General features: G+C 40.7%; 1 protein-coding gene across 4 annotated transcripts in view; it reads left to right on the forward strand.

The window, feature by feature from the left end:
- The window catches only part of LOC131471017 (intermembrane lipid transfer protein VPS13B-like), a 309917-nt gene that overhangs the window by 217701 nt on the left and 71096 nt on the right, over nucleotides 1-21120 (forward strand). For 3 of the 4 annotated variants that reach the window (XM_058647216.1, XM_058647213.1, XM_058647214.1), the window contains exons 38-41: nucleotides 286-681; nucleotides 10945-11147; nucleotides 12395-12611; nucleotides 14556-14740. In XM_058647216.1, the coding sequence (XP_058503199.1) occupies nucleotides 286-681; nucleotides 10945-11147; nucleotides 12395-12611; nucleotides 14556-14740 (1001 nt within the window). The remainder of the gene's footprint in view (nucleotides 1-285; nucleotides 682-10944; nucleotides 11148-12394; nucleotides 12612-14555; nucleotides 14741-21120) is intronic. The other variant, XM_058647215.1, reaches the window with a different exon arrangement.

The raw sequence follows: 21120 nt of genomic DNA on the forward strand, positions 1-21120 counted from the left end.
TCCTCAAACATAAGGCACACACGGAACCTCAGAGATCCAGGAAAATGCCATGTACTGTTCTGTGTACCTCTGTCTAGCAATATTGCTCTTTTTTTCCTCCTGCTGTTTTCATGATTGTTCAACACGTCATAAGCAGATTGACACAAGAGATACTCTTCTGATTTTAGCTACAGCTCAAAAACTGCATGATTTAATGCAAAACATTTGTAATGTTGTTCAGTTGTGTCTGTTGTTGTCACCGTCCTTAGTCTAATTCTTTATCTTACTGTCCGTCTCTCCCCACAGCTGAGCTAAACCTAGAACTATCACGGCCCCTGAAAATCAGTCCTACCCTGGTGAAGCTGGAGCAGGCCAAAGCCTACCTCAAGAAAGTGGTGCCAAACTATGTGTGGGATACCTCCAGTAAATCATCGTCTGCTGCTTCCACACCTCACTGTTCCCCGACAAAGACACTGCCCAGACCTTTGCTTATTCGTTCAGACCCCCACCGTCAGACCTCTGCTCTGAGTAAAACCAGCAACATCCAGGCACTGGCAATGTACTTCCATAAGGTCTCTCTGCACACTGCTCAAATAGTAGTCGTCATGGAGACTGAGGCTCATCCAATGATGCCAAGTGTGACAGTGTCAGTGTCAGCCATGACCGGAAATCTCAACATGAAGTCGGGGCCAAAGATTGAAGGTGAGTAAAAAAAAATCATCTTTCATCCATTCATCCATCTTCTACTGCTTTATCCTCCACATGAGGGTGCACCCTGGACAGTTCACCAGTCCATCACAGGGCCACATATAGAGACAAACAACTACCCACTCTCACACCTATGGTCAATTTAGAGTGTCCAAGAGAGCCCACGTGCACATGGGGAGAACATACAAACACCATGCAGAAAGGCCCTTGTACTGACCGGTCCAGGACCTGGGTCTTCTTGCTGCAAAGTCAATAGTGCTAACCACTACACCAACCGTGTGGCTGTGTCACAGCATAAAGCATTAAAACACATTTTAATTTCACGTGAACACCAAAGCAAGCAACAGAATGAATAACATCCAGCCATTACTTGCTAAGGCCAGAGGGTGAATTTAATTGTCAAAGAAATGACTTGCTTAAACAGCAAGCATATTGTAGAATGACTTGTTGATTATATGTTGTGAAGTTGTAATTTGTTCTATTCACCTTCAGCTTCCCCTGCCTTATACTTCAGAGCTCAGTAAATGAGCATGTTGAATCACTTCAAAGTAACAAGGATCTGGACCTTAATTGACTCCCTTACTGTGTATGTAACAAAGTGAAAAAAAAAAAAAAATCAAACATCAAACGCACTGATGTAATCCACAGTATTCTGCTATATTTCAAAAATATTGCCACTTGTTTCAGGGACATTTTTGAAACAGGTGTAGCTGCATTGGAAACAACTGCTATGACGTCACCCAGTTTGGCAGATTTTATTCTACGTACATTAAAGAAACCACAGTTGTTAACCTGCGTAGTACACAACACCAAGCATACAAGCTTTTGTTGGTGGTGTGTCATTTGTCTAGTGCCCTAGCTCACCGTGTGAGCCAACAGGATAATGAAGTACAGTTACACAAAGCCCCAAGTATCCAATAAAAACGTAGTGAAGAACAAATTGTTCTGTTTCTTTTCATTATGTTATGTAAGCAAACAAATATTTGATGTGGGCAAATGCTAATGGGCAGGACCCAGTGCACCAAACTCTTCTATTTGTTATTCTTTCAGTTTAAAATTTGTTTGGAATGTAGCTGGAATGTTGAAACATATTCCAACAGGAATGTGTTTAATTATATACCACGGTTCTATTAAGAAGGGTATGCATCTTTTGGAGCTTACGTCAGATAATACATTTATCTACTGTAAATAGTACAGTAAAGTTTTTTTAATGTTTATTGATCAGTTTCGCACTGTGAAGTGCTTAGTCAAACTTTCCACTTTCCACCCTTGTTTGTTGAAGAGAGTGTGATTCCTCAGCCTTATTGGAAGATCTGACACTGTCTCACTCATACTGGGAAATTTTGGGAAATATATAACAGTATTGCTTTCACGATTATTTGGAATATAGCTGTTATTTTACGCATGCTAGCAAGGCCCCCATCTGCCAAAAACAAGGTTTGTCAGTAAACTGTAAAGTGAGATGTTTGTGTTAGTCTTGGATCTTGCATTTGTGTGAGACTGTGTGTGTGTGTGTGTTTTATTGCATGGCTATGTGTGTATTAGGGTCTGAGCGAGACTGATATTTTCATACACTAACGTATGAGTGTGAGTGAAAGTGAGATGTTTGTTTTCATGTTAGGACCAAACCCTGCCTTCATCAACACTGACTGTAATCCAGAGGCACCACAGTGTTTCCATTATGACAATCTGATCTGCTAATACTAATATAAATTAAAAAGCTTCCAGCAAGCGCTAACAGATGATCAGGGATTATAGGTTTGTTTTGTGTTTTTGCTATTCTTTGGCATGTCCTCCAAACTGGACACCAGATGGAAACAGAGGGATAAAAGATAGTGTGGGGCTAATGTGCCACATGCACAAAAATGACCAGAAACAAACTGACTCAATATTAGCAGGTAGATGGTTTGTGTCTCAGAGCTTCTGAGCGCCATTTCCCTTGCATTGTGGGTGCAAAGGGACAAGGACGGAGCTGGAGCTGGGCTCCCTGTGTGCCTGCATCTGTTCTGCAGATGCTGTTGTATAGGGTTTCTTCAGATAAAATGATTGTCAAAAATGTTAATTAAAACCTCAAACAATTTGCACTTTGTTTACTCAAATCTGCATAACTGCATGGTGACGCAATACACGGCCCTCCTGCCCTGCCCTGAGTTTCACCAGCTTTTCAGCTTTCATCCATACTTCAATAAACACAGGCAAAACTGCATGTGCAGTGCATCGGAAAAAGAAATGGAATCAAAGGCGATATCAAAACAAGTCGCCTCCCACTCATTTTCCATTCAAATTATTCTAGTATTTATGGTTACGGCTCTTCCAATGCACACAATTTTCAGGAGATTTGATAAAAGTGGTTATTTGATGCATTTACAGTAAACACAGAAAATAGAAATCACTGTACTCTTTCTTGGATATTATTTTCTCCACCTGTACCAACATAGCTTTCAAGACGGTCTCATTTTAATTGGACACTAATATGAATTGAGAGATCGAGATAAATGGTGTTTATTGGCATTCATCAGATCGCTCTTCTCCAGTTTGTTGTTAAGGCTCAGAAAATGTAATGTTCTGAATAAGACATTATAAAAACTGCTCATAAAACTAATCCTGTCATCATGTGTAGTAAAGATTTTCATTCAGCTCCTCATATATCATATCTGAGTTCCCTCTAAAATACCATAGAGGTTTTAAGATCCTCTGTGTGTATCTAGTTTTAGAATGTTGCACAGTTTACTACTGCATCTCCATGTGTCGTTAAACACAATTCCATGGTATTAGCTGTCACATGTTATTCTACCAAATAACATGTTTTTCTCACTCTGTTGTTTTTTCCCTCTTGATAACTTAAGCACCCTTATGGATCTTTGTCACAAAACACGTGGTTATTTTCCCAGGGGGCTTCTTCAAATAGTGCTGCCAGATTTGTTGACATTGAAAGGAGACAAACTGTCTCACATTACGCAGACTGATCACTGGTGACAATGGATGTATCTGCTGACTCTTTGCCTTAGTTGCACCACTTCCATCACTCGCAACCGCGCGGCCTTTCCAGTCAGCTTCATACCTCAGAAAAAGGATACCTTGGAATTTTACGAAGATGAAGGGTAGAATTCCCGCTCTGTAAGGTTGAGCGTTTGAGCTGCCACAATAAGTCAGCGGGAATGGCCCCCCTGGGAGAAGCTGTACATGAGAGATGTAAGACAGAAGAATGTAGTCTTACTACCGCTACAGTATATGTACCACTACTGTTGCTGCTTTTGTTGCACTGTTGCTTTTCAGTGGCAGACTGAGATTGATGAAGCACATCCTGAGCAGACTTCAGGATGATGCCAGTTTGTAAGGAGAACCAGGAGCGGAAAGAGAAGAAGGGAAAGACTTATGAAAGAAAGGAAGCAGGGAGGCGATGGAGATAGAGAAGCAGAGGGAGAGGGGAAAAAAATAAGGTGCTGAGAGAAAAGTGAGGAAAAGTCGCAGAACAGCAAAAGATTAGGCACAAGGAAAGAAGAGTCATTGGTTAACTGAAGAAGACATGGATGAGGAGAATGGTTGATTAAAAAACAATACTGGAGAAAGGAAGTAAAGGACGCAAAAGGAGACATAATGCAAGACAGAGGGGGGAAGAGAAGACAAATTACAGGCAGATTACTTTGTGTGAGCAGTAACGGGAGTCTCTTCAGTACATGTCTTTACCCTCACCCCACCCCACCCTGTCTTCATTAACATATGTCCATAGCTGCAGTGGGGTGAAGATCCTGTCATCCCACATCCCCCCCTCACCTTCATTTCCCTCCCACCCCTCATCCATGGAACATCTGGGGTTGTGTACCTGGTCATGGCAGCCCCCCTCTGCCAGGGGACAAGATGGAGAGAGAGGGGATTAGGTTGACAGTGAGGTGTGTTACCAGATCCTGTGTTAATGAAAAGCAAGTGGAAGCCCCACATTCCTCCCTCCGTCCACGACTTACCCCTCCCTAAGGTAGGGGGGCATTTGTAGTTCAATAAGAGAAAGGTTGGGAGGTGGGCAAGAGAGAGAGAACAGATGTCTTAAGGTCCATGAAACAAGACCCTCCCTAATCTTTCAGCTCTCTGTCAGACTGCCCCCGATTTCCAAGGAGCATGAGCACATGCACACACACTCTCACAACACGAGACTCTGTTACTAATGCACACTTTTTCACAACAGACACACATGCACCTCAAGCTCTCCCCGTGGTCCTTTGCCTCTGTGGAACCCCTGCTTTTTCATGGTGATTTACTCCAGCACACTTGCAAAGGAAAACATATGTTCTTTGAATTAAGTTGAATTAAGTAGAAACAACCTTTTATTTATTTATTTATTTTCGTGTCCCGATTTTATTTTGTTTACCCTGTTTATGCTCATGTCGGCCCTGATTTTCCATTTATCATATTATTTGTGTTTCAATCGTCAAGGGGAAGCAGAGCTGTGCGAGGCCAAACCTAAAAGAGATCGACATTTGGAAATACACCCTGCTGTGATTTGGCATTGAAACCCACTCAATAAATTGCCTTCACCACATTAATAGTAGAAATGTGTTAGAGAGAAGACATTGGACACACACACGCATATTTTGGGTGGAGATTTTAACTGGAATGAAAATAATTCTTTAGATTAACAAATTATCTGTCTTGGCTATTATTAAATGATTAATGGATAAATAGTTTGGTCAGGAGAAATGTCAAAATGTGATAAATATCCATCGCGACTTCAAAAAACCAACATAACCTCAACAGATTACGTGTTATGATTAACCGTCCTTCCAAAACCTAATGATACTGAAATGTACTACGCACAAAAAGCGAGAAAATGTTCTGTATCCATCTTTAGATGGTGCAACATAACAGAAGATTCTGTAATTTTACTTGAAAAAGGTTAATGTAAGTAAATTGTGTTTCTATATTTTTACATTTGAGATTCAATTTACTGATTGTTTTAGCTCCATCATAGCTTTATGTGCTACAAGCAGAAGGACCACATGGCTTTTGTTATTCACACAATTTTTCGAGGGGATCAGCACTTTCAGAAACTGGCCCATGTACTAGCAACAATCACGCCACTGTCAAAGTTCCCGAAATCACATTTTCCCCTATGTTTGAAATGAACATCAAGTGAAGCTCCTGACCTGTATTTACAGAATTTTACGCATTGTACTGCTACCATATGATTCGCTGATTCTATAATTGCACAAATAAACAGGTGTACAGATGTTTTTTATAACGCACTTAGTTTGTGTTTATCTTGATACACCAGGAACTGAAGGTTAACACAGGCCAGTGAACAGCTGTCAGTAAATTACAGCACAGATCTGCAGCACCACAACTTCTCTGGAACAACACAAATATGCATGTACAGTTGCAGTTGAAACCCTTTGTTTCACCTCTTGGTCCACACCATGGTCATGATCAATCACATCATGATTAATCAGATCAGAATCAGGGGTTATTTAAGGCAAATAAGTCAACAGTAAACTGAAGATCCCCCTTAGAAACATTATTCTTTCTTTATTATTTCACTGACCAATAGTCTCAAAGGCTAATACCACAAGTAACCGTAACCAAGTCCTGCTGTTTTCTTTTACTTTCCCTACTTGCATGTACATGCAACTCTCTTTAGCTCTCTCTCTCTCTCTCTCTCTCTCTCTCTCTCACACACACACACACACACACACACACACACACACACACACACACACACACACACACACACACACACACACACACACACACGCCAGTATTTCATTTGAAAAAAAAAACCAAGCTTAGCCTGAAGCTGTTTGAATCAAGTTGGCCCGAACTTGACCTAAAACCCGATAATTTGTCAGAACCCATCAGGCTTACATTGAGTAACAGAACGGCATAAAGTGAAAATTCTAAATGTGGGAATAAGATCTCTCTATTTGACCATATCATCATAAATATCACTCCACAAAAAAAAATCTAATGTAGAGTTGAATATTAAGAAATGAATACAGATCTACCCTATGTAATTTGCTTATGCGTCGCAGCTGTTATTGAACCCATATGTAACTCATCAACACTCATCAGTTGCTGTATTTGTAACAGCTTGGATGACACACAGCTCCCTGCACTGTGCCATTTTGGCTGACAGAATCCCCTGCTACGAAACCAGTTTCCTCTAGTGTCCTATAGTGGTCTTGTGGTGAGTGAATAGTGTATATCTGTGGTGAGTGACAGTATATTGCTTCTATTACTCTTACCATCCCAGACAGTCTTTGGGGGCCTCTGCTAGTTAGGTAATGACTCCTTTAGGTTTCTTCTAATTGATACCAGTATGTCCCAGGGTATAAATCAGCCAGGCAGTGGTCAGATAGCGGCTGCCAGGCAAAAACCGACACGGTAAATCAGTCTTAGATCCTATCTAATCTTACCCAAGTGTTTGCCAGAGATGTATTTCACTTTAGGAAGATTTCCATCCACCCTTTTCCACCACCCACTCTGTTCCTCTGGTGTCAGAGGATGTGCATTATCCTGCAGGGGACGTGCTTTTGTGTACTGGTGAGTTTTTGAAGGTGTGCGGTGTACAGGTCTTAGTTGGTTGTTTAATTCTGTGTTTGATCAAAGTTCTGAAATAAGTTTGTCATTATTAGGACAGCTAATTTTCTTTTCAAGTCACCCGTGTAAGAGCAAACAAATCCTATAATAGTGTGTATGGAGTTTTTACATTTGTGGGTCTCTTTGTCTTATTCGTTGTGGAAGTGTGTTAAAAGAATTTGTTCCTCTAGTTGGTGCTATTTCACAGCCTGGTTACATGTACAGACTGTTTGTTACCAGTAAGGTCCATTGGTTTTGGTAATGTCATGTCACTTGAGATTGTGACGCCGTTATCTTGGCCAGGGTTTGCTTGTGAAAGAAATCCTTGAACTCAATTGGACTAATGGTCTAAACACTATCATGTAAAACATACCGTTTCAAGAGTTATGTCATGGCCATAGGTCATAGCCGCTCCAATAGAATAATGACCCCAAACATCTGTCTAAAACAAAGAACTTCAGAAGAAGAACTGATCTTAATCCAGTCTAGATAAAGAGCAGAGACACATAGATGGTAGAGTAGTGCAGGGCTGGTGTTAAATCAAGGTCTGCCTGCCTGCTGAGAGCTGGACACTTGTGGTGTGAACACACAAAGCAGAAGCAGTATCTACCAACTTTTTTGCTGGCCTGCCAAGTATAGTAAAAATTGAATGTATGTTTTAAATGGGTGTTGCCATGACTCCTATAGTTTGGTCAGTGTTTGAAAAGAAAGAGACAGAGACAAAGACAGACAATGCTGTACAATGAAGCAACCAGAGATCATTTTGTTGTGTGTGTGTGTGTCGGGGGGGTTTGATAAGGTCACAAAATCGAATTGACTATTTTGTTGAGTAAGAAATAGAGAATTTTTAATGGCTTTTCTTAGTTTCAGACAATTTTTTTTTATGTGGAAAGGTACACTTGGCTATGCCTGTATGTGCAAAATATAATACCACCTGCATCATCCCTCAATACTTTCCCAGTTCAGTCTTTTCCTTAACATTCCTTCCTTCTAATAGCAGTACTTCACAGCTCAGCGGTGTAATATCTTTGGGCCGTCTGCTGACACATCTCTGGAGACAGACTTTCACAGCAGTTATATGGACATTCATGACAAAAGCAGGGAGGGAGACAGGATGGAGAAATGTGCCTGTGACTGTTATTCAGCCTGGATGGAAGAATGGAGTTAGGGATGAAGAAGGAGAGGGATTCCCCCTTGTTAAAACCACTCCCAATCAGGGTGATATTTGGAGTGCTGGCTGCTGCTGCTGGCTTTAACACCAGGAGGCTGTGGTCTACTGGGCTTTAAATGACGCGTGGTGAGACAGGAGAGAATGCTTACATATGTATGTTTGCAGGCCTTTGGATGTACTTTCCTGTATATAATGTACTCATGGTCTTTATGTGTGTCTGCAACCGCAATGCGCTTTTGTCTCCGTTTATATGTGTTTGAATGAAAGATTCTCCATTTAACAAGCCAGTCTGGGAGTTTCCGTGCACTGTCTAATAAATCCTGGCCATGAAAATAAACCTGATGTCCACAGTTCTGTAAGTAATCTCTAACGGCTCTCCCTGCACTGCAGCACCAGAAGATGTTAGCAGGTAAACTGCCAATTTGTACCAAGAATGTCTATCCTGAGAGATATGAGTCATACAAGTATAATATTTCCCACAGACATATTTATACAAGAGAAGCCCACTTTCTTAGATCAACCCCCCGGCCTTGTTGCATTTTGAGTAAGATGTTTTTTAGTCAGTTGCTCAAGCCTAAATAGACACAAGTGATCTTGCACTTATTTCTGTTGTGCTGTTTGCACATCACTATGTCTCTCACACCTCGTGGTTCTGTCAGACTGTACATTTGTGCTTACATTCAGAACATCATGGATTTATACACAGATGTCCATGCAGAGAAATCACAAAAGTGCAGATGCTAAGAGATAAACACACAGCCTTGTTTGTATCTTAAACAGACCAGATAATCAAAAAATCCTTAATTTTGTTACTATTTGTTATATTTTAATGCAGTGCAGAAACAGTGGTTGTTAGAGAGTTTACTGAAAACTGCTTACCACATTTATGTGTTGTTGTTATTATTGTTTTGAACATCACAATCATTTAAGACTTAGAGCGTTCGGAACAGGGTTACTGCTTTGCTGTGTGCGTCTCTAAAAAGGCCTGTTTAAAGCACTGCTGTTCATGCTCAGGGCATTATTAGTCATTCAGTGGTGAGGTTTCCAAGTGGCCTGCCACTACTGTAATTTTAGGTGACCAGATCAACCCTCCCATGTCAACAACTGGTGGAAGAGGATTGAGTCCAAGGACAAGTTCAGGGCAGCCTACAAGGACCATGGCACATGAGTATTTTAATGGAAAGGACAGTGGACGGTTAAATTTCCTTTATTGAATTGACGGTTTTGCTACTTTTGTTTCCTTCAGGATGAGTGGGTGTTTGGCTCCACTGTTTGGAACACTTCAGGGTTTTCTCACTGTCATCGAGTTTGCTACATCTTTTTTTTCACCAGATCACAGAAACACCAGTAACACTAATCTGGGCAGGTTCACATGAGTATAACCATGTCCCAAAATACCTCTGTCCTAAGAGAAGAGCCTGATGAATGGTGATGCATGTTGCAGTTGTCTAAGGTTGTTACACGCCGTTAGATAATATTAGTTCAAAAACATACTGTCATGATATTGATGATGAGAAAGCCTTCAAAGGTTTTACTTGTGAGATTCCTCTGCCTGACCTGTCCTCATTTGAACCCATCAAAAGCAGGGAGTGTTGTCATGCCTGCTGTTTCACCCACCTCATGAATTGCACCTTGTCTGCACTAAAAACATTTGAACTTTATTATAGAGGTGCTGCTTAGCCTGGGTGAGGATGATTTGACAGTTTAGAAAGAGTCTTTTTTGGCATTCTATATATACACATGTAAATGTTCTTAACAGTTTTTATGATTTGTAATGAATTGCTTGTTAAAGAAGCTCAGCTTAACTTAAAACAGCAGTATTTTATTGTATTAGTGGTTTGTTTTGTGCTATTATTTGACTTTTATGTAGTCTTCGTCAACAGAAACAGTGTAACATTATTTGTATGCTGCTTCCTGTGGCGTTTACCCCCACCAAACTGTTGAAAGACAAGGTTTTTTGAGCAGTAGAATTCACTTCTGAAACTTTAGGCTGTTTCCAGTCATGCTCCATACTTATTGCAGCCACCTCACTTTACTGCTGTAATGTTGCTGTTGCCCCCATCTGTCTCTCTTGACATAAAACAAATGACTTATTGTGTGCAACAGGACATGAGATCTAAACACCAACATACCGAGAAGGCTATGTGGAGCGGATCAATGGCTTAATCAGCATTTTGTGAACTAATTTGATAATGTTTTGAATGTAACAGATATTTATTTATATTACAAAGTTATGCGCTACTGTTTTAAACTCCTGAAACTCGAGCAATTGCATTTTGACAGTAGACTGTCGACACATTTATATCTGGTCAAGTTGTAAATGTCTCCACAAACTGTTTGTTCTGTTTAACTAGTGGTGTGAATATTTGACCACATTTTTTACAGAGGGTAAGAACAACATTTTTCTCTTCATTTATCAGATTTTCATGTTGACATACTGTGCTATATCAGTCAACCTTCTGTTTTCTTTCTGATGTGCTGTACATGTTATTCATTTGCTACTTCTCTCGTCCTCCTAGATTCAGTCCAGGCTTCCTCTGTGCAGCTGAAGCTACAGGATGTGTTGGTGAGAACAGGCCTGAAGGACCGAAGCCATCTCTTGCTAGGGCCGTTCTCTTGCAGCAGCTCTCTGGAGGCCCGGTGGTGTCGGCACAGCGGCAGCCCTGGACCTGAACCCGGTCCCCCTAAACTGCTGCTGGATCTGAATGGAGGCCTGTTGCAGGTTTGACCATAAATCCAGCATATAATTTATCAACCAGCATAGCTACAGGTTCTAGAGGTCAGAATCAGATCAGCACCTCTGCACCTGGTTAGAATTGAGCGTCTTCCTCAAGGACACTTAACCCTCAGGGCATAAGTGAGGCTCTATAGCTTAAAAATACAGCCTCTAATCATGAGGCAGTGTTATTTTCTACTAAAACATCATCTCAGTTCTGAGTGCTTCTGGTTTCCATATTAATCTTACAGGATTTATAAGCAGAAACCCACAGATACAGGTCATCACACTTTTAACGGGTTTCTCAGATTTGCTGAATTCTGTTCAGTTCTGCCATGGCTTCTGTCCTCTTTACAGCTAAAGTGATGACAGAAAGAACTACATGCTGTAATTCCACTGTAGATTTGAGTCACATCTGCTGGATAAGTGGTGGAATATTATAAGGCTATTTTGCGGGGTGGAGTGGGGGGGATATATCTAATGTGTGCCTTTTTTCCCCAAAGAAGTTACATAATCTGTACTCTGAAAATGTGACTAAGTGAACACATTATTATTACTAACGTATTATTCCACATCATTTCTTCAGGGGTAACCCCCTTTCCCATTGAATGTTTCCCTTAATGTTTTTATTGCGTGTCTATTAACCGAAAACATCAATTGCAACTCAACATTTAATACGTAATCTTACATTTCCATTTGTAAATATTGGCGTTTGTGGCATTTTAATCAAGTGCTGTACAAAACCACTGGAATTCCCACCGATTCCCTCCTCTCATGATTTCTTTCCAAAAACTTTTTTAAAAAATCCCCCAATTTTCCTGTTGTTAGAGTTTAGTCATAACCGTCCCTAACAAGCTAGCGAGTAGCGGGCAAGCAGGCAGGCAGGCAGGCAGCTCCATGTGTGAAGAGTTTTTGACTCACAGATTCCTCATCCTTAGTCCAAACCCCAGACAGACCTGCTTTGATGGAGCATGGTAAGGGGAATGCCATGGGTAAGTACGATGGCTATAAGGTTATGTTAGGTAATGCTTGTAAAGATGTGAAGGGGTGATGATGAGGGTAACCCTGACTACTTCTCTTTTTTGCTTTGGAAAAGTACATTTCTGTATAGATCAGCATAAAGTCTCTGAATCTAAATCTGAATCAGCTGTGGGTCTGTGTCTCTGTGTAGTTTTTTTATTGTTTGTTTTAGATTCCTGCATCATGTCCTGGTTGACCTCACCATTTTTCTTTGTCCCTTTCTGTCTCCACAGGTCTTTTGGGGCCAAGAGCATCTGAACTGCCTGAAGCTGGTGGAAGAGCACCTGTGGGCGTACCTTCACCTCCAGAAAGCCAATTCAGACGACAGCTCGTCCAAGGGCAAACCCTGCCACACACAGCCACCTCCCTCACCTGGCTCTCCCTCTCCTCAGACAGAGCACAGCTCAGATGACCTGCGCACAGGGCATTTTCACTACATCCAGGACTCAGGTAAATGTTGAACAGTGCATACTGGTCTCATGCAGCCATGATGATATGTGCCAGGCCTTTAAAGAATTGCTTGCAATCCTCTAAATCCAGTTTCATCTCACAGAAAAGATGTTCCAAACTCCAAAAGAGTGATTGCTCATGGTGGTTGTTTTATCAGCAGGCATTCATATCAGTAATTGCAAACAGACAAAAAGTGCTCTTTAAAGAGATGTATATCAAAGACTCGATGTAAATTGATATTACATGGACATGCAGTACATTCTCCCGCTTATTTCTTGACAAGGGTTCCAAAATTGATTGAACAGTGGTAAGAGCTTGTCCCAAAAACCATAGGATGAACATCATTCAAATACTCAAAAGAACTTTTTATGACAAAGTGAGATGTCACTTAAGATACACACAGACTTAAATGAGAGTGAGATCAAAGCCTTCTGTGGAAAGAAGTTTCATCAGACACGTCTGCCTGGTTCCACTCTGAGTAGCATGCTGTTTATTCTTCCTCTTTGTGCTCTGCGTGTGTGTGTTGTCATCTGTGCGTGCGCGCGCACACACACACACACACACACACACACACACACACACACTTGCAGGAACATTATACACAGAGGATCAAACTTCTCACTGGCTGTAGACCAGCCGTCCACTCTGTCAGCTGTGGTTGAGTCTTTGTTTGTTGCACCGTTCCACTGGTCTTTGATGCATTTAATCTGCTGACTGAAGCAGGAGAATGTACAGTAGTGAACTAGAACAGAGGGGACAATCTGTCGGCAACATGTTGTCAGTGGTCAGGGAGGACCGGCCCCTGGGTACGCAGAACAGTGAGTGGCCCCTCGAGGGCCTGACACAGGGATGGATGGTCAGAGTAGCAGATGAAAGACAGATGGGAAGAAGGGTGGAAGAACTTTCTCTCTGTGTGTCTTACTTTCTACCAAGTTCAAGCAAATGCAAATGAAAACAGAACCTCATGAAAGTGTCTGTTTTTCCTTTTCATCCATCCTTTCTGCAAGAGAACAATACACTGTCCACCTTTAAGTGGGCCGCTCACTGTTTAACATCAAGGGTCAAATGAGCCACAGACAGATTTTGCTGCCTCTTGAAATGTGTTTTCTACAAAGAGAGTTTCATTGTTTGTATCCCCAGGGGCCAAACAAAGCAGCAGTTCTCTGCTTCACTGTTTTTTTCAAATAAACATTTTTCCAAAGGACTTGAATCACAAACAGCAGCCAGGACTGAAGTCAAACACCACTCAGAAGTTTAGATCCACTGTTGTCCAGCTGTTGCAGGTGCAAGGCATGGTTCAATCAATGGTTGTTTATAGGCAATAGCAAAATGTTTACTCAGCCACCTTGTTTATGTATGGCCTTTTACACATATAAACACTCTGAAAGCGTGGAAACATCCACGGTGTTCTTTGATGAGTTATTGTTTGGGGGTGTGGTTCAGAATCCATAGTAGAAATAATCATATGATTTTATTTAAAAGGTGAATTTCGTACCATGGAAAGAATGATGGCATAAGAGTCTTCATCCCATTTTAAACCTGTTTGTGTCTGTCTACCACATGGATTAAAAATACTCCAGGAAGCCAGTTAGGTTCTTAAACAGGCTCTTTGTTACAGAAGTCTTCAGGGAAATGTTTTTTAACTACTTGATAGAAGCAGCGCTCTGCTGTACATTAAAATATTAAATCCATCCAAATTCCTTCTAGTTCAAACTCTGCTTGTTTTATTTGGTTGTTCCACTATCATGTTTCATCTTCTCCTCTTTTTTTGAGTTAGATTCATCCTCATGTCTTTTATATATTGTCCAATGTGTTTACATGTTTTCCATCTGTATTTCCCCTTGAATTGTTCTGACTGCTTTTAAAGCACAGTATAAGCTTTACTTTTCGGTTTTTGACAGATTAAAGTGAAGCTATTCTTATCCCATTGTTAATTCCTTGCAGCAGCCCAAAGATTGCCAGGACCCCATGAGGTGGTGTTCTACAGCGAAACAGAAGACAGCCCTGGGGTGATGCTGTGGAGATACCCTGAACCCCGTGTCCTTACCTACGTCAGGATCACTCCTGTCCCTTTCAACACCACAGAAGACCCTGAGATCAGCACAGCTGACCTGGGGGATGTCCTGCAGGTAGGGCAAATTACTGAAGTGTTATATTCCAGAATATACAAAGCAAAGACTAGTCATGTGTTAAAGCTGCTGTGCGTAACTTGTGGTCAAACTACTGATTTACCAGGGTTTTATTAAGCACTACATTTCCCTTCTGAGACATTTTATTGCCGCTTCTTTGTGTTTTCAGTCATACTCCAGCCTATGTGCAGTTGTTTCACTTTAGAGCAATGTTGCTGTTGCTTCAGTCCGTCTTGACATAGAACAAATCACTTCCTGTGGGCAACACAAGATTTAAACTGTGCTATAGTGACAAACACAGAGAGAGAGAGTTATGTAGAGCTGATGGGCTTAATCAGCATTGTGTAAACCTATTTGACAAGGGACCAAACATTTGTTAATATTTAAGTTATTCAATATAGTTTTAAGCTATCCTGTATCTGACTGTGTAGCGTTTTGCTACAAGGGACAGAGACTAAAAGAAAAGAGACTGCACTCATCTCACTCACTGCTCCCTGCCTAACATCACCTGCAATGAAAGAGAAATAAACTGTCTTGGAACTGGGCTATGTTCCATAATGGTTCCCATGACATGAGTCATGAGAACTCCCATACCCTACATGTTATTGAATGACAGAGACCCCTGCTGTTCCTCCAAACATGTAATACATGATTAGGCAGCTGTGGAAGTCATTTTGCCTGCTCTGGTGTGAATAGCCAGGTGTCTCCATCCCAGATGAGGTTATATTTTGGCAGGCTGTAGCAGCTACCGAGTCTTCAGGGCCTCACTGGGGGAGAGGACATCCCACTTTTCCTCCTATCACTCATCCCCTGCCTTTCTTTCTCCTGCCTTTCTGTCCAGCTTTTCATCCACAAAGGAAAACCAGGTCCCAAATCACGTTCTTCTGCATCCTCCCCAGGATTCTTATCTTTTAGCTTGAGTTAAACTCATTCATGTTTCTCAACCAAACATTTTGTGTGTGTTGTTTTTATTCTTGTATTATTTAAATGTCCATAATATAACATATATACAATAACAATACTTCTACGTATACAATCATCGAGTTGTATGAACTGTTATTTTTCATTGCCCCAGAATGAGCTTTTCATATTTTATCACGAGCCAGGTCAGTTGTACAAAGTTTGAGTTTTTGATGTGAACTGAAGTGTAAGGTGTAGTACGTATATTCAGCTGCAACATGCAACTTTACTAAGGATGGGTAAAAAAGAATGAACAGACATCAGCTGGTGTAATTGTTTCACAGATGTTGCATCATTACAATCTCCAATCAGCATTAAGTCATGATATAAACAAATGAAAATATTTAGTGTAACAAAAGAAAATCCCAACAGAGTTTTGTAAAATATGGCTCATTCCTAATGAAAAGTAGTGTTTATTAAAGGTTAATGTTATTATCCTGAAATCCATCTCAATTACACGCTTTACTACATCTCAGCCCTTTTTAAGGACTTTTTAATTACATTTGTAGGCCTCAGGGTTGGCTTCTTTTTTTCCCCCCTTTTTCTCAGCTTCTTTCTTCCATCTGCAGCAGAAGTTTCTCATCTTTCCATATCCTCCCTTTATCTCACATATTCTTTCCTGGACTCCCACAATCATTTCACCTACAGTGCAGATGTTTTCTTCAGTCTGTTTATGTGTGCCGGCCCAGGAGAGGCAAGATATTGGAAGGTTCTGCAGATGCCGGTGTTCCCAGTGAGAGCCCACAGCTGTTAAGACTGTAATGAGTGAAACACCAAATCTTGTAGCTGATTGGCTGCATATTGAGTTACAGCAGGGAACAGATAGAGCTGATGTGTATAATGGAGGGAAGGCTACGGGAAGAAGCAGTGACAGACACAGTTGATAGGGAGAGGTTGTTTCATGGGAGTAGATTGACAGCAAGGCAGAGTGGAAATACAGTACAGAGATGGAGTAGGTCGATGGTCATTTATATACAGTAGGTGTGTGTATGTGTCCGCCTCCAGCAACGGACATATTCTTATCTGCATGAGAGTATATTACACAGCAGGAGATGTGGAAGCAGTGGCTGATGAACATGTGGTTTCCACATCTTTCACTCCACTCCTTCTGTCATCTGGCATGGTTCTTTCTCTTTTGATGAGTCTGTTAAAGGGAATCAGGTGATGGGACTTCAGCAGGGGAAGTGATGAAAACATGCAGCTGAGAATTGCACAAGAGAATTGTCAAAACAGTTGTACAACATTAGTTAAGATCTAATTCAAAGAGAAATGCAGCTCATACTGTGCACATGTGTGAGTACATCGGGAGGAGGTCTCCTAATTGTGTTGCCTGTGTGTTTGTGACATCCATATAAATATAAATTTACATTCTGGATAGGTACTACAGCAGATACTGTTTGTCTACAGTGGGAAATGTTGGCAGCTACAGCAATGGGCATGTTTAACAAAGGTACTGCTGATCAAATTAATGAAAAACATCACTTACAAAGTGTATATGTTAGCTGTTTAAATCCTTGTTGAAAGCTTCTCTGATGCATTTTGTCAACACTGCTAAAAACAGTGTCATGTATCATGGGCTTTTTGAAAGAAGTGATTGTAAAGTCATTATAAGACATTGGATCCATTTGCGGATATATTACACAGCTCTACTTACCTCATATTTTAGTCCAAACATTCACATAGCGTTAAGCCAGTTGTGTGTCAGACTGGATGGGGACTGGATTTGCGTGGGTTATTTTAACCGGACCTCTTGGTCATGAGCCACAAGTCATTGTGATTCCAGATTTAATTGTTGTCGGCCTCTGTGAGACAATAATTATGCTTGCCTTTCTACAAAACTTCAAAAGTCACAGTTAACACATTCGTTTTAATCGTTTTTTCTCACAAGACCTGAATGTCGTAATGCTGCCATACAAAAAAAACAAAAAACATGGCTCAGTTTGTGTTCCAAAGGAATTTCATTTACTTTACGTTGAAGACTGTGCAGAGAGAAAGAGAGAGAGGAACAGAACGGCAGACATAATTTCTCAGGCCTCTAAAATTACCATGTGGCCATGCAGAGATGGAGGCTGATAGATTTTGATAAATGGAAAGTGAGAGTCATAGAGAAAGGAGAAAAAAAGACAAGAAAAGAGTGTGATATTTAGTAATGAGCCTTGTTGTCATTTGCAACTATTAGCTCAGGATGTTTTTGCCATTTTACCAGCAGGTGGAAGGTGGAACAAGATTGTAGATGAAAAGAAATGAAAGTTTTACTTCTCCACATTTTCGTCTTTCACTCACTCTGCTCCTCCTGCTCTCCACTCCCCCAGCCCCCTTTGCTCCCTCTCTTCAAGCGAGCACGCTGACTAGATGAAGGGGGGGTGGAGGGTTTGCCTGTCCCCAGAGTATATCATATTAACATTTTATAAAATCAAGATTTCCTGCATTTAAATAGTTGTGGTTTCCCAACTGGTTCCAGCATCTCAGAGGGGGAATTCAAACATCCTTCCATTACTCTAAGTCAAATTGGTGCCTGCATTATTTTTACATACAGTACAATGGGAGTGCCAGAGTGATGTTAGGGGAACTAAAAAGTGACAGATTTCTGACGAAGCACCCTCAGGTTCTCACCTGCAGAGGGCCCAAGTGATGAAGGGATAGAAGGAGAGAGGAAGGTGACTCATTCTCACCTTCTTACCGCAGTGTGGTCCAATTCTGTGAATCATAAGCAGGTGTCCTTCTACTCTTTTTCCCTCCTTCAGCCTCTCTGTGGGGTTCTTGAGTCTGAGAAGCAGGGAGTAAACACAGGAGCTATGATTCAGTCTGACCCCAGGCCGGGGGGGGGGGGGATACAGAATGTAAAATAGAAAACAACAACTTGAGTTCAGCCTCAGCATATACTAAATCGCGTCAAACACATTCTGTTTTTATACATTTTCACATTTCCTTTGTGCTCATGCAAGCTTTTCTTAACATACAGATGTTTAAATTTCATCAATCACTTGCTTTTTGAGGCAGTTGCCCATATTTCCCTGACTTTTACAGACAAACATCACACCATCTGTTCCCCTGCTGTTGCCTTTGTGCATGGCACTGCGGGATAGCCTTTCATGTCTCAGCGGGGTCCAGTACTGCCATCATAGCCTTGCTGGCCTGCAACCCATACCATAAAAAGCTCTGTGGCCTGAGATGAACAAGCAACCTTCAGCCAAAACCACTGCTACAGCTGTTGTTTCTGTCGTTGTTGTTATTATGAGAAACATTGGTCCACCTTCATCTTTTTCTCCAATTAGCAGAAATACAAAACCTTCTGTTGTGAGTTGGAAACAGAGGGGTGTCAGTGGTTTATTTCGCTTTAGTGCGACACAGTGAAGCAGAAAGAGTAACGGGTTATTTTAGCCAAGAAAACTATTATTTTATTGGAATGGCGTTCAAGCAGACCTGCATTAGTCACAGCTAATGCACTATAAAAATAAAAGACTGTCCGTGTGGTTAATTTGATCTTGAGTTCTTACAACTCACTCACCAAAATTCCAGTCCCTAATTAAAAGTTTGGCATTACATGGGAAAAATAAAAAAAAGGATGAGCGCAACAATCTCAGCACGGGCCTGTTCTTTTCCATTTTCCACACTGATTAATGTTAACGTATATTAGCCCATCTGAGACAGCACTGCAGGAGTCATTTTCGGAGCAATTTTCATTACATCTGCTGAATAAACATTTGCTCAAGCTGATGTCAATTCAATTTGTCTGCTGGCTGATAAGAAGTTGATAGCGTTGGGATTTTTAGACATATAAGGATCAGTGAAACAACAGAAGGCCTAATGGCAGTGTTGATTTTGTTAATAAAAGTAATGGCAGACAAGGCTCTGGATGTCAAGCGCCACAGCCTCAGAGGGAGCTCAGGGAGTCTTCAGTTGCAAAGACATATTTGACCTTCAGCAGTGATCACACCTGGGCTCATCATGGAAATTGAAATCACTTCTAAATGTCGAGTGTTTGCTTTAGTTTTCCTGCCTTTACTTAATATTTTCTGGAGCCCATAATTGGTCAGGTATGACCAGTAAAGTAAACCTAATGATTGACTGATATGTAATTTGGTTCATTTTCAATAGTCAAAAAAATATGCAAAGACCAAAACTTCTAAATTCTCACTGATAAACCGGAAAGGGTGCAAATTGTGCAACACATTGTGCAACAAACTACCCGTCTGACCTCACAAAATCACACTTATTACAAAAACATGATTTTGGCGACAGCAACATCCAATCAAATGTAGCTTAGCTTTAGCAGATTGTACGGCTGCAAATACCGATTGTTTTAATAATCAATTACTCTGTTGATTAGTTGTTTCAGTCCAGAAAATGTTGAAAAATGTTTTTAAAAATCAGTTTTTAACCATACAATTATGATTTTCTCAAATGTCTTGTTTTATCCACTAACCAAAATGGTTCAGTTTTCATGATTTCTTTATGTGGAGCAAAGGAACCAGAGAATATTCACATGTAAGAAGCATACAAGCTTGTTTTAATTATATAAAAAAAAACCTGATTAATCTATAATCAAAATAATTCATTTAGTAATCAATTAATAATTGACTAATTGATTAATTATTGCAGCAACCTGGATACATAATATGTATTCAAAATTATGCATAGTATTTGGTTATTACACTGATTAAGCCTCTTATTTGCTTGAATGTACATATATTTGTTAACAGTTTTATTTGTGAATAGTCAACTGTTTGGAATCTGAACCACCTTCAAAAATTGAACCTTGACTCATAAATTTGGATATTTCAGCTTACATTTTATCCAGGGTTCTTCCTGCCAGGCCTGCTGTGCTGAGTGTGTAAGGAAAGCTCAGTTTGGGCCCATCCAGCCAAGGGAATGTCAGCTATTCATGGTTACAGGTTGTTTATCAGATAAGGTACACACATAATCAAGCAGCGGAAACTGACACTGCCCAGACTGTATCATGCATTCTCATACATAAGCATACCTGTGTATGCATATGTATACATGCGTATTGTCTTTCATATGTGCAATTACACACATTCATCCTCTCACACTTATAAACAATACATCTGACATATATACAGGTCCCTTCTCCTTCCTAAAGCCTGACGTCCAGCTCAGTATAGCGAAAACATTCATTTCAATCTTCTTCTTTTTTTTTCTTTTTCCGTCATCCCTACAACATTTGATGAACTGGTTATTGATTTCATGTCTGCTCTCCTCCAAGGCTAAGCAGCACAAGTCAGAGGGAGCATGACGCAAATTCAACCATGCAAATGTATTCCACTGCACCATATAGTATGTACCTCACATATTCATTTCTGTATGTTGTCATATGTATAGAATAGAATATCACACAAAAAAAACTTTGGTTTTAGCAGTCCAGGTTTCGGGTATGCGCTGTGGAGATTTCCTCTTCA

Source organism: Solea solea, chromosome 13 (assembly GCF_958295425.1).
Source record: "Solea solea chromosome 13, fSolSol10.1, whole genome shotgun sequence".
Lineage (NCBI taxonomy): Eukaryota > Metazoa > Chordata > Actinopteri > Pleuronectiformes > Soleidae > Solea > Solea solea.